At 49.8% G+C, this 13,295-nt stretch overlaps 8 protein-coding genes across 8 annotated transcripts; 2 read left to right on the top strand and 6 right to left on the bottom strand.

Moving 5' to 3' along the window:
• Nucleotides 1-108: 108 nt before the first annotated feature.
• PENARI_c037G06332 (tRNA ligase) lies at nt 109-2,628 on the bottom strand (the record flags this gene model as incomplete). The annotated part of the gene is made up of 1 exon (XM_022636921.1): nt 109-2,628. The coding sequence occupies one exon, from the start codon at nt 2,626-2,628 to the stop codon at nt 109-111; it is 2,520 nt and encodes an 839-aa protein (XP_022483222.1).
• A 350-nt stretch (nt 2,629-2,978) lies between these two features.
• On the top strand, nt 2,979-3,632 carry PENARI_c037G03558 (ankyrin repeat protein; the record flags this gene model as incomplete). The annotated part of the gene is made up of 1 exon (XM_022636906.1): nt 2,979-3,632. The coding sequence occupies one exon, from the start codon at nt 2,979-2,981 to the stop codon at nt 3,630-3,632; it is 654 nt and encodes a 217-aa protein (XP_022483236.1).
• A 425-nt stretch (nt 3,633-4,057) lies between these two features.
• Nucleotides 4,058-4,883, top strand: PENARI_c037G12308 (vacuolar protein sorting family 37 protein; the record flags this gene model as incomplete). The annotated part of the gene is made up of 2 exons (XM_022636949.1): nt 4,058-4,326; nt 4,391-4,883. The coding sequence occupies 2 exons, from the start codon at nt 4,058-4,060 to the stop codon at nt 4,881-4,883; spliced, it is 762 nt and encodes a 253-aa protein (XP_022483255.1).
• A 191-nt stretch (nt 4,884-5,074) lies between these two features.
• PENARI_c037G11724 (uncharacterized protein) lies at nt 5,075-6,810 on the bottom strand (the record flags this gene model as incomplete). The annotated part of the gene is made up of 3 exons (XM_022636945.1): nt 5,075-5,637; nt 5,966-6,255; nt 6,716-6,810. The coding sequence occupies 3 exons, from the start codon at nt 6,808-6,810 to the stop codon at nt 5,075-5,077; spliced, it is 948 nt and encodes a 315-aa protein (XP_022483199.1).
• A 247-nt stretch (nt 6,811-7,057) lies between these two features.
• PENARI_c037G10157 (putative plasma membrane ammonium transporter (Ato3)) lies at nt 7,058-8,147 on the bottom strand (the record flags this gene model as incomplete). The annotated part of the gene is made up of 5 exons (XM_022636941.1): nt 7,058-7,222; nt 7,292-7,467; nt 7,541-7,660; nt 7,722-7,822; nt 7,879-8,147. The coding sequence occupies 5 exons, from the start codon at nt 8,145-8,147 to the stop codon at nt 7,058-7,060; spliced, it is 831 nt and encodes a 276-aa protein (XP_022483205.1).
• A 1,193-nt stretch (nt 8,148-9,340) lies between these two features.
• PENARI_c037G05979 (uncharacterized protein) lies at nt 9,341-10,051 on the bottom strand (the record flags this gene model as incomplete). Its single annotated transcript, XM_022636917.1, has 1 exon — nt 9,341-10,051. The coding sequence occupies one exon, from the start codon at nt 10,049-10,051 to the stop codon at nt 9,341-9,343; it is 711 nt and encodes a 236-aa protein (XP_022483231.1).
• A 296-nt stretch (nt 10,052-10,347) lies between these two features.
• Nucleotides 10,348-11,971, bottom strand: PENARI_c037G02708 (putative MFS alpha-glucoside transporter; the record flags this gene model as incomplete). Its single annotated transcript, XM_022636898.1, has 2 exons — nt 10,348-11,760; nt 11,807-11,971. 2 exons carry the CDS (start codon nt 11,969-11,971, stop codon nt 10,348-10,350), a joined length of 1,578 nt encoding a protein of 525 aa, XP_022483256.1.
• Nucleotides 11,972-12,700: 729 nt separating this feature from the next.
• On the bottom strand, nt 12,701-13,054 carry PENARI_c037G08276 (uncharacterized protein; the record flags this gene model as incomplete). The annotated part of the gene is made up of 1 exon (XM_022636935.1): nt 12,701-13,054. The coding sequence occupies one exon, from the start codon at nt 13,052-13,054 to the stop codon at nt 12,701-12,703; it is 354 nt and encodes a 117-aa protein (XP_022483211.1).
• Between the last annotated feature and the right edge of the window lie 241 nt (nt 13,055-13,295).

Raw genomic sequence — 13,295 nt, 5'->3', positions numbered from 1 at the left:
TCTCAAGCTCATAACTTAGCCATAGCCATGCCAAAGACACAGTCAAAGCAAGAACCATCAACACCTGTCCATCTCACCACTCTATCCATCCCATACTCAAACTCATACTCAATGCTTCCCCCTACTCATAACCAACCCAACAACACCCTCAACGATCTTAACACCCGGAATCTCAGCCTCAAAAATCCCACTCTCACCACCAGACCCAACCTCAACCCACCGTTTCAGCAAATCATTACTCTCCTTGGGCTTAACATCCTGCGAAACCGTACCGACAGTAACGTGCGGAATGGCATTCGCACAAGGCCAATCCGCATCAGAAACAGGCGCCATGGCGGGTGTATCAGATTCTGCTTCTGCGCCTGCAGGCAAGATGCGCGCCACGAAGGCCATAAGACGATTATCCCAAACTAGGCGCTCTAGACGGACACGCGCTGTGCCCAGGGTTGGAGGGGTTTGGATTTGGATTTGGTTGTTGGATGTAGAAGTTGCCTGGGATTTGATGTAGCGTTCTGTGAGCGAGTCCCAGATTTGCGGGTTGTCTTTCTTTGAGGCGCGGTGGATGAGGGTTACGTGGAAGGTTGGTTGGAGGCGGCGGGTTTGGGAGAGTTGGTTGTAGAGGTGGGCTGTTCTTGGGTCTGGGGAGTTGCGGAAGATGGAGTTGAGGACGGTGGTTATTTCTTTTGGTGGGAGGGAGATGTTGAAGTATTCGATTTTCTTGGAGAGGGTTGTTGGGGACAGCGGGGATTCGCCTTGGCCGGGGACGTTCTCTATAGTTTGGGCCTTGTTTTTGTTCTTTTGTTTCTGGGTTCCGCCGTAGCTGTAGCTGAGGTCTGTCTCGACGAGGTAGTCGTTCAGTGAGGCGTTGATTGCGGAGTCGAGTTCTTCAGATGTTGGCACCTTCGGGACTACCTTGGGATAGGCAGTATGGAGGGCTTTGACGACGGTCTCGAGGTTCTCGCGAGACGAGGCACAGACGTCGAGGTCGATGACGTGGTCGTAGTTCTCGTCGGGCTGGCGGGTCGTGTCGATTCCCTCGAAGCGGGTGAGGAAGCCATCCATGATTCCAATGGTCTCGTGATTGGAGTTGGTTCCGGCTCGGATCGACTGGTGATTGTCGCCACGTTCCAGCACTCGTTTCCGAGTGACTTCCTTGATCTTAGGCAGAAGCTGACCCTTGGGCTCGTGGACGAAGTGGAGAGCGACAAATTGGGCATCGTTGAGCACAGGGTAAATATCATCCATGAGCTGCTTGCGTTCGCGTCGTTGGTGGTTGTTGCGGTCTGCGATGACAACGGGGTGATTCGACAGAGCTTCGCTGACTTCAAATGCGAATTTCTTCGGCTTGTTCTTTTGCTTGGGGATGTTATCGTTTTGAACATGTCCCCATCCGAAAAGCTTGACCAAAGCGAGAGCGACTGTTGTCTTTCCGCATCCGAGAGTGGCAATAGGCGCAAGAATAATGTTACGGAAGATATCCTTTGAATTCGCCTCTGCGTGTGCTTCCATGGCAATGATCTCAGATCCCTTCAGTCCTCGCTCCTTCAAGAACTCCTCGCGCAATGAGATGATACCGTGGTTGTGAAGATACTCCTTGGCCATATTGGGGTCCTTGATAAGCTTCCTCCGGGCGAACTGTAGATACTCCTGTGTGATCTGTTCGTGCTTTCTAATCTTGGGAAGTTTCCCTCCAATAACGGCTTTGGTGCATTCACGCCATTGGCGGTACATCAAGTAGGGCTCCTCGAACTTGTACTTGAAGAACCAATCGCGATATGGCCCCGTTCCATTGTCGCTGAGCTGGCATCGAATCACAAAGCCTTCGGTTTCACGCCCATCCCAAGTACCAGTCTCGGCGCATCCTTCAAGGAAGGATCGTACTCGGAAAATATCATCAAATACCTCAAACTTGGCCTTTTTGAAACCCCATGTATCTGCAAACTCGTGTACCTTGTAGGAAGACATTGTAGTGAAGCCCGGCTGGTTGTAGTTGAGACCGTGAAGGTAGATACCAGACGCAGCCTCATCGTAGGCCAGAACGTGCTCCTCAAAGCTGTCATCACAGAGCTCTCCAACAGCTGTGACATTCATCTCACGCAGGGTACGTGCAAGCTCCTTGACATTTCGACCAACCGACGAGACATGGTGCTCTGTCCAGCGCTCTCCGACCTGTGCGTGGCTCTGGTCGGTGTCCTCTCGAACTCCAGTGGAGTGCTTGCTGCAGACCAAAAGTTTGTCATCTTCCAGTGCGGAAATGAAGATAATACATCCATTCTCCTTCACACTAAGTTCGTAAGGACCCTTGGTATGCTTCTCGATGTTGTGCCATTGGGTGCTAGTTGTTTCGTTGATATTGAAGAACTTGTCGTACCCGCGCGTCGCGATCTCGGGGACGCCGTCCTTCCGGCGGGTGGTAAAGAGACCACGGGCGTAGGTTGGGAGACCAGCGCGCTTGTAGTCCCAGTCTTGGAACTTCCACGAGTCCACAGTCACATTGTTGGTACCGGCGACTGTGAATGTTGCCTTCTTGCAGGTGAACCTTTGCTTTTGCTCGCTCTTGGACTGTTTGCGTGCATCTTCCAAATCTCGCACCAATTGTGCGACCTGGGAGGGATCTTGGGTCGCCATGATCCAGGTGCGTTGTCGCGATGCTGGAGATCTAGAGCTGATGGAGGGGCAGATCCAAGGTGGGGAAAGGAGAGAGGTGCCAAAGAGGTGAAGAAGTAGAAAATGAGAATGAGAAAGAGAGAGAGAAATGTCTCCTCGAGATAAAACAAGAGTCATGCAAGAGTCATAAGACGAAGCAAAAGAAAATGTGTCACAGTGCGGGGAGCAAAAGAGGTAAGGCGGGCAGAGCCTCGCCTTATCGGTTTTTTCATATTTTGATCTCCCACTTCTTCCACTCTCTACGGAGTACTTACTTATTCACTCACTTAGTTATTCTACCTGCTCACACTTCTCCATTCCTCTGACTCACCATGGCCCAGCCAAACCCCTACCTCTTAGCTTGCGACAACCCCACTGCGCTTTTGGAGCTGCTCCGGGCCAATCCCTCGATCGCCTCATGCCAGGACGAGTCCGGCTACTCCTTGTTGCACGCCGCTTCCTCCTACGGCCATGTCGACCTCCTGCGCGCGCTAGTGAAAGAATTCCACGTCGACGTCAACCTCCTCGACGAAGATGGCGAGACATGTCTATTTGTGACCGAGTCTCCCGAGATCGCCCGCTGTTTGATCGAGGAATTGAAGGTGGACTACAATAAGAAGAACAGCGAGGGTTACACAGCAGTTGAGAAGATGGAGGCCGACGGGGAATTCCCACAAGTCACTGCCTACCTCCGTGAAGTCGTCGGTGGTACTCCGGCTGAGACAGACTCTGGCATGTTGAACCCCCCGCCGCGCATTCCTGATAGCGATATGCAAGTCAATATCGGTACTATGACCGAGGATGAGGCTACTGCCGGTGCGAGTGAACCTGACCCTGAGTTCAAGAGGCGTATTGAGGAACTTGCGACTCGGGAGGACTACTGGAGTGAGGAGGTGCAGAATGAGGTTCGCGAGCTGGTGAAGGATGCCATGGCTGGCTCTAATATTGAGGCTATGGAGCGGGAGCTGCGGAGAAGGACTGAGTAAGGGAGGGAGAAATCTGGATTTTTCTCCAATCAGTTCTTGTGTTGCGTCCAGTCTCTCAGAAGAGACTCCATCGATATGCACCTTACCGAAGGCAACAACCCTGCCAACAAGCTCAGTCGAGTCCCGACAATTCTACGATACCTGTTCGACAATGGCTAGTCTGCGATGATACCCGGCCAAACATTGGCAACATGAAGTCTGTTTGCTTCTTCGCCGTTGGCTCATACACAGGGATTCAATTCTCAAATTTTCCTGTACTAGATGATATCACGAATCAATACTCGCATACATGAGGCAAAACAAAGAACAATTGAGCCTCAACTGGTGAGGGTGTAGACGTAGATCTCCGAGTCGGCCCCGCCAAGCTTGAGCTGCCCTTGTCTCCGAGCTTCACCTCCCGAACTCCCCAACTCCCCAACTCCATCATGTCTCAATCACCATCCCCCTTTCCCCCACAATCGCCCTTTTACTCAGCCCAAATGAATCCGGTCAACCCTGACACTCCTCCCCCGCCACCTCCGAAACCCGGCAGCCACGAAGCCAGCCGAGGTGGCACCCCGCAAAACTGGTCAATGGCACCGCCCCCCGCAGGCTACCAACCAGACCCAACAGCATACGCAAACGCCCAACCGGCACTCCCCAACCCGCCAACAGTGGAAGAAGGCTGGCTCCCAGACCTAGTAAAAGACAAATCGTACGTCCTAACCAAGCCACACCAGGAAGCAATCCAACCCAACTCTAACCAACGACCAAAACAGAACAATCGACCTCCAAACTCTTCTAAAAGACCCAACCCTCCTCTCAGCCCTCGCAAGCTCCCATCCATCCTACACATCCCGCCAACAAGCCCTAGAATCCCTTATCCAAACAAACAAAGAGCTAGCAACACGCGTGCTAGAAATGCAAACCCACCTCACAGACCTCCGCGCCTCAACAGAGACAATGCTCCTTACACACCAATCGCTCGAAGTATCCTGGCGCAAGAAACAAGCCGAGATGGATGCTGCCCTGGCGCCGTGGTCGCCGAAGGCTTTGTATCAGCGGTTTAGCGCGTCCATCGCTGAGCAGGAGGCTGTTTGTCGGGCTGTTGAGGAGAGTTTCCTTGATGAGGATCATCATGATCATGGACGTGCAACTGAGAAGGAGATTGCTGATTGGGTTCGGAGGGTGAGAGGTGAGGCGGCGAAGTTGGCTGCGAGGAAGGAGGCTAAGGCTAGGTGGGATGAGGGGAGGGTCGGGGGTTGGCGATGAGTGCATGTTGGATGCGGTGGTCAGTGTAAATGCGAGTGGTACTGGCTGGCTGGCTGTTATGATGCTACGTTGTTGATGACGTTTATGAATTGGTTGTTCATTATGCGCTATACGATATGTTTTATTAGATACAAGACGCACCGAGGCTCTTGTTATGACCTCCCTCCCTCATTCGACAACCACTCGTCCACTCATCCCTCGAGCCTGGCGCCATTGCCAGAGCTACTGCCCGGCTTAGCGTGGCCTTCAAACGGCGCATCTCGACCCTGAGGTGCCATCTCGACATCAGTGCCGAGGCCATTACTGTGACCATTGGCGTGTGTCTCGACGTCACTGTTGTGTGTATACGCCCAGCCGTCAGTTCCAAGCGAACTAGGGAATCCAACACCACGCAGGAATGCCCTCCTGCGACTGCGCGCACCCCAAGCCCAGCCCGCGCCACGGCGGATAGGGAGATGGTACATGTTGAACCCGATCCAGGCGAAGAAGATCCCAAGCGCCGAACCGAAAAGGATATCAAAGCCATGGTGCCGGTAATTGAACCAGCGCGACCCAGCAATAAAAGCAGCTGTCGCCGTCGGAAAGAATGCGATCAGCATGAGATAGACAGGCGGTGCAGCGCCCCTTCTCCGGACGGAGGTGGCATCATCAGCGAAGCTCTGGTCCTCAACGGGATAATGCGGAAGATAAGGGAATCCCACGGAGAACTTGGAACAAAACCAGAGAGTCAAGTAGAGCAAGCCAGAGAACGCAACTGTAAAAGTAGTCAGCCAAATCGAACCCAATCCAACCCCAAACACATCACAACACCCTCTCAAGGCATAGAAAAAAAAAAAGGAAAAAGAAAAACTCACAAGAAGCATGCCCACTCGGAAAACTGGAAAACCCATCAATCCTCAAACTATCCGACTGATCCCGACAAATCTCCCAAGAAACCAGCACCGGGCCCCCATCAACCTTCCCACCCAACCCTCCAACCGTATACTTAGCAATAAGCGATAAGTCCGGATCACAGCGCGCAATCAAATCAGGCCTCGCCTTCCCAATAAGAGCCTTCAACCCCTGCGTCGCGCACCACGTACTCGCAAGCGCAAGCGCCAGTCCCATCCATCCGGCATTCCATTCCCAGATCTTGCGACGGATGATCTGCGCCGCGGAGGACTTGGGGTTGGTGGCTGCTGCACTACCCGGCACGACAAGCGCGCAGATTAGGACGACTAGAACTGCTGGTGCGAAGAGGCTGACTAGGAGGAGGGTTTTTGTTGTTACGGTTTCTGGGCTGAGGGGGTAGCTTATTGTTGGGTCGGTGAGGCTGAAGGGGTGGTGATTTGGATCTTGTTTGTAGAAGCCATAGCCTATTAGAGCGATGCCGCTGGTTCGGTGTTAGTTTCTGGTTTAGATTTGGGATTAGGGGGAGTGGGTGTGATTGGTGGCGCCTACATTATAAATATCCAGTCGAGTATGTAGGAGAGAAAGAGGAGTTTGGAGAGGGATGAGATTGTTGTTAGAGAGTCGTTTAGGAGGGCCATTGTTGGGATGGATGGGCCATGGGGCTTGGGAAGAAGGGAGGAAATATGAGGTGAGAGAGATATTCGCGCCTGGCAGTGCAGGGGGGAAGGGGGGAATGACGCATGCTAAAACTTAAAGCTGTGGCAGCGCAACTGAAGCCAATCCTGATCTTGGCATCCCGGGGATCTACCGATCTTCACCCCGGAATTAGCTTTCACAGGTGACTTTGACTTTAGGCAGCTTCTTTTGCGGATGTAAGTCGATGGGTTTATTAATATCTCTAGCTAAAGGGTAAGCTTTCATATGTTGATGCCAGTATACACCGCGTGGGATCTATGGCTGGGTATACATCGCGATAGTTGCTGTTTGTGAATGCACCTGCTTTCACTAGCAGGTTGGGGTCGAGTCCAGTAGCCATTTTCGTATTTTTGAACTGGGCGTGTGTTCCGTATTTGGAAGATACAGACTAGAATAAGACCGAACCTGTCAATACGAGAGTACAAACGAATCATGTGTTCGATTATCGCGAGCATACAAGTAGCATATATCTAGGTCCGCTCCCCCAATTTCCGCGAGACTGTTACCCCCTAGATCGCCAGTTAAATAAGCAGGAGAATATTAAACTAAACAGAATGAATTTAACAAGATCCACACACGGAAGAACCTCAACCCTCAACCTCGCGCTTGCGCGCTTTCTGACTCTTGCCAAGTATAATTGTGCTAAGATCACCGACAGGCAAGGTGATAGGGAAATCAACCGCGTCGAGGATTTGCGCAATGAAAATATACAAGATGGGTATGCAGAGTGCAAAGTTGGTTGCACCAGCGGTCTATAGATAATAGTATTAGCTCATACACGCGAAGAGTATAGCAAAGAAATGTTCGCATGAAGAACGCACCTTTTGCAATTTCGCAGCTTGTTCCAGATTACCCAGTGCCAGTTGGAAATATGTCCCCGCGAATAATCCAAATGTAATGACAAGGAGAAATAGCGCTAGAAAGAGACACACGTTTGTTCGAAGGGAGCAGATTAGGTAGACGAATGTGAGGATTGCGAGGGTCACGTAGTACAAGCCTTTATGATGGATCCGTGTTAGTGATATTCGTGCAAAGGATGTACGCTGCTACTATAGATAGACTTGACTCACCGACAGTTGCATTATATTCTGGTGTCATTATGCCCTCTAGGGTATTTCCTGTCGGGGAGTAGTTGGTTCCCACAGCAAAGAATGGCATGAGTGAAGTACCCTGGACTAGCCAGAATGTGCCTGCGACGAACCAGTTAGCAGGAATCCTTAGACGTATCGTAAATTGATACTTTCAACGTACCATACGTGAAAAACAGTGCACAGGGAAAAGTATTCCCCAGAATCCATTCGCCAATTGCTCCGAATATCTGTACCATTGCACCGAAGAAGATATAAACCGGACTGTGCATATAACAAATTAGAACTTCTTCTTGGTCGATGATTGTTGTGGCTCTTACAGGATTGCACCACCATTTCCACCTGCACCTCGCCAACCCATGGTAAGCATAGCCGTTGGCATCGCAGCCAGCAAGAAACCCATCAATGATATCGGAGTCGGGTTACCAAATGTGGAACGTAGCTTACCCGCAATTGGCGTCTTCGGGGCTAGGTAAAGCTTTTCGAACGCATCGCGTGGGATTGGAAGTAGTACACTGTCCGCAGTTTGGTAGCGATGAATTTCTGCTGTAGATATTTCATGTTTGCCACTAATATTGTCGTCCGACATTTTGATGGTGGGAATTTTATACGAGGGGCCTGTTGAGAAGGAATAGCTCAATTGAATCCCTGGAGGAGAAAATAAGAAGTTGAAAATGAAATGGAACAAAGGCACAGCTCAAAGCGAAAACATCAAGAACATAGATGCGCACACCCCCTTTATACTCCGTCGTCCAGCTCCATCTTCCCTCCACTCCTTGTCTTCAACCCCAGAATCCATAACTCCTAACCCCGACCTTCCCCCATGAACTAGCCAAGAAGCTTAATCTGATTCAGATCCAATCGGGCAGACCTGGCAAGGTCATCAATTGAGCAGTATCATTCGCAGAACAACTCTCCACGTCAACGTTGACGTGGGGAGTATTATGCGGGGGAGTGGACCTCGAGCTGCGCCCCTGTCTTTCCCCGCAAAAACGCGTTGAGAGCCGAGGGATTTTGGTGTTCGAGTCGGCTATATGGCTTGAACCTAGGTTCTACGGCCTATAACTTGCCACATTGCTTTATAAGTGTTGCATTTCCCCCATCGGGAGGCTCGCCCAGATCTGTCGGTGCTGCTTTGGCTTGCGCCAAAAGTATATTTCGTGAAGCTTGCTTGCTCTAAGACATCTTGGCCCTTTTGACCGAGCCTTGGCCCCATCTGTAGTTGGCTGTCCGACTGGAATGCGCTTTATGCGGAATGAGCTCCGCTGGGCCTGGTGGGGGATACTGGGTGGCGTTGGGTTGCAAGACAGGACAATTGGGGGAGTGGTACTGAGGGTCTGTCTGGTATGACGCGAATTCTAGGCTGTTGGTTGATTACCCAATAATTGCTTCAAGTCTGATTTGACTGCTTCTTATTGCATTGATTTGGAATTATGGACACGAACTGGAGAGGACGGAGTTACTCAGCTATCTCCGTCTGATGTCAAAGCGTTATGTTCTACCGAAGATCTGAGAACACGCACGGCTTTTAGGGTGATATTAAGCTTAGTTGCATAACAAGCTATTTATGCGTTATGCACAGCATAGTGTAGCCTTTAAGCAGGATGCAAACTGACGTCTCGAGTGCTAGAATCTATACAGTATACCATATTTACCACGCACGACGCAGCTCATCTTCTCTGACTGACAAATATCCATTTCAATCATTTTACAATTTGATAATATTTTCTTCAAGGCAATCAATAATGACCAAAGAAAAAGAACAGCTCTATTCTTTTGACATCACATCCGCTCAATGACACCTGGAAGATCATCCATATTCTCCAAAAAGACATCAAACTCAGTTTTCACCTTCTCCATATCCTCGTCAACATCATCAGTCCACCGATGAACATAAATCGTCCTCAAACCACACTTCTGAGCGCCACGCAAGTCATACGCATGAGCCGCAACCAACACCACCTCCTCCGGCTTGAGCTTAACAAGTTGTAAAGCCTTTTCATATGCCTCTGGGCTGGGTTTGTAAAATCCCAGCAACTGACTAGAGAAAAGCATATTGAAATCCAACCCCGAAGACCGCGTCAGATCAAGCTGAAGACGGGTAGTTCCGTTCGCATGAACGAAAGCCTCTAGATTGAGATCTTGTCGGATGCTTCTGATTGCCTTTGAGACCTCTGGCCATGCAGGCTGGGAGTGCCATGCTTGGACCAATTTGTTTTTGGTTTCGGCGTCAATGCGGGGTCGGGGTTCGGGAGACCGGTTGAGGGTTACTTCGAGCGTGCGGGCAAGTGTATCGTCGATATCTTCTGGGTGAAGGCCTTGCAAAAAGCGTTTGTTAATTTCCAGGAAATACTGCCTGCGCCATTCAAGGGCAAACTTGGATGCTTCATTCCCTGGAATGGTTGAAGGTAAGGCTGTGACTACGCTGCTGTGCCAGTCAAGGCATGTGCCCATGAAGTCGAAAAAAACTGCTTTGATATTTGACTGGGACATTTTTCGTTGTTTTTTTTATAGAGGTGAGTAACTGTGAATGATTGCACAATGGAAACAACGGTCATTGATATAAGCTCGCGGTGAGCAGAACTATAAATAGCCTCAAAGCTTAAACGTTTCTGATTAGAAATCCATTCGTGATCAACCTCATGGATGAATTTTCCGTAGATTCTTTCGAATGAACAGAGCACTTGACTTTTGAAGGAGTTGTCACATGCAGAAAAGTACTACATTGCCTTTGTGGTGCTTAGTCTATGTCTACGTATGTCATCTCTAGCAACAAATCTAAATGCCAATCACTCCAAGCGTCTCCCCCCAACATCTATATCCACTTTTGAATTTTTAAACTTTCGGCTCGGCACTTTACGCTCAAACAGGATATCCAGCTCCTCAAACGTACGGCCCTTGGTTTCCGGCAAACAAAAGAAACAATAGATAGTACAGAGCACGCTAAGCCCCGAGAACAAGAAACCAATCTTGCCACGCCAATTTCCTTGGTCTTCGTTCATCGCATACGGAATGACAACCGCAAAGACGACCGACCAGACAAAGCACGTCACAGTGGACAGCGCAATAGTTAGCCCGCGGAGCTTTGCTGAGGATACTTCTGCGAGTAGCACGTAGCAAAACGGACCCAGACTAAGGTCGTACACGAAGGTGCAGACTAACATCAAACCACATTGCGCCCATGTGGTGGATGTCTGTCGCGGGACGAGGTCGACAATGCCAATGATGAACAGCACAATGGCCAGCACGGAGCAGCCAAAGAGATACATAGACCTTCGTCCAACATAAGAAAGCAGAAACCAGGATATGCATGTCCCTAGTAGACCCAGCGCCGTCAAACCGATATTCATCGAAAAAGCATCCGAAGCATCCAATCCGGCTAGCTCCATGAAGTGCACAGCATAGCTGAGGAAAAACACGTTTCCGGTAAATGCCTGCATGTCGTATGCCATTACGCAGATTACCAAGCGGCGGAAGTTGGTCCCCCGAAAGCAGTCAAGATAAGTAGGTCTTTCTCCATCATAATTTTTCTCTAGACGCAAGGTTTCCCGAATATGCGCCAATTTTTTTGTTACGTCGACACCAGGGGTTGCAAGACGGCGCAAAGACGCCATAGCGTCTTCGTGGCGGCCCTTCCGGCACAACCAGTAGGGCGGATCGGGACAGAAGGCTACTAGAAGCAACATAATGCATGGAAGAGCCCATTGAGTCGCTATGGGAATCTTGTAGGACCAACGACTGTCCATGGTCTCCGTTCCTTTGAGAATACCTGAGGCAATTAAAGAACCGATCGAGAAGGCGAGGTTGGTCATGGTGGCTGCGAACCCCCGCAGCACGAGTGGGGTGACTTCGCCGACGTAGGCCGATGCACAGATTGGGTAAAATGCAATAATGCACCCATTGATCAGTTGACCGGCGAATAGCTGAGCCGGCGTATGACTAAAAAACTGAATGAAAATGAATGCGATGGATAGGACACAGCAGCCGGCGGTCATCCACCGGGGCCCAAAGCGATCATATGCAATGCCGGAACAGAGGGCGCCAATAATGGCGCCTATATTGTTGGCGTAATTGAAGGCCGATAGCCACTCTGCGGCGATAATGTAGTTGCCGTTGTGGTTGTAGCCGTATGTCTCTTTGAAGACGGGAAGACCCACTATACTGCGCACGATGCCCCCGTCCATGCCTTTCAAGATAGTCGCCTGGAAATGTTAACGAATGGTTCATCTTTGGGATGAGCTGACTGACCAAATTCATGAAAAGTCCCCAGCCAATGGCTGGGTAATGCAGGCGCATGGCATCCCACCAACTGAGGGAATGTTCCTCTTTGGTGAACTGGAAGGACAGCTCGGCTTCTTCAATGGCATCTTCCGATATGGATTGAACCACAGTAGTCTGCTTCTCCGAGAACATTATGTTCATTCGGACTAATGCCAAATTTTTAAAACGTCAAACCCCCAAGCGGGGGATTTCGAGAGGAAAAGAGGAAATCTGCATGCCAAGCCTTGGCATTGGATTTTGATCATAGCGAATATATTATTCACTGCCATTGGGTTAAGGTGGAGGATGTAGCAGAGTGGCTGAAGTGGAATGCTAGCTTGGAGTACCTTGTTGGCCAAAGTAGGGCACAAGAACAGCCCGTGATATACAATATGCACGGGCTCGCCAGTTGGCCCACCACTGGAAGTCATTGTCCAGTAAGAAAATACAGAAATACTTAATTTCTAAATGTAAAGTGTTTTACTTTGTTTACAGTATTTCGCTATTATTCGTATATACCAATCTGGCCTTGTACCTCGCATGCGGAAGGGTTATGATACTAGAAGTACACCAACATCTCAATCGTCCTCGTTCATCTGAAGACCCTACCCTCTCGCAGTGATCATTATGGGAGATTGGGGCTTTCTGTGGTATCTACTTGGAAAATAAAAGGCTATTGCACATCCCACACATGACGAATAGGTATCATTGATGCTATGTATGCTTTCAGCTCTAATTGGTGCGAATCCACCCTACTGATAGTCCTTCAAATAGAGAAAAAGAAAAACAAGGTGAGATTCTATAAATCAAAATTAACGCGCTTTAAACCAGACCCAATGAAACCAATCGTTAACATCCACCAACAGTCCCGCCCATTATCTCTCAACTACCAAAAATACGGTCCCGGTCAATACGAACCAAGCCATCCAAGATATCCTTGTACCTCAGCCAAGCATTGTGTGAGGCAAAGGAAAGGATCTCCGCATCAGAAAGGTTAGCACCGTAAACAGGGAGGGACAGACAGTTAAGACCATCGTGATGCATAGGGGACAAGGCGATCATCGCCCGTCCGTTGCGACAGGCCTTTTCTATGATTTCCATCAGAAAGACATCGGCCAGTTTCTGCTCCTCCGAAGTAAAAGTGACAGTGACCCAGTGGACGGCTCCGCGCCGGCTCGACTGTTCAAGAAGGGGCTCACCGGTGGGACAGAATATGAACATACTTGGGATCAACATTTTGAAGCCGTTTGGGGGAATCCGTGACTTCAATAGAGGGATCCTGAAGGACATTGAGTTTGGAATAGAAGTAGTGTTCGATGAGAGATATCGAATAATATGATCAGGGCATCGAGGTTGCTTAAATATCATGAGGAAGTAAATGGCTGTCAAAAATTGCTTGCAGCTCTTTGTCTTAAACAATGGCCTTTTTGGATGGGTTCACTAGATTCCCTGTTAGGCAAGGGACAAAGCTGTCCAC

Source organism: Penicillium arizonense (assembly GCF_001773325.1).
Source record: "Penicillium arizonense strain CBS 141311 chromosome Unknown PENARI_contig037, whole genome shotgun sequence".
In the NCBI taxonomy this organism is placed as follows: Eukaryota; Fungi; Ascomycota; class Eurotiomycetes; order Eurotiales; family Aspergillaceae; genus Penicillium; species Penicillium arizonense.
This window is presented reverse-complemented; position numbering and strand designations above follow the sequence as displayed.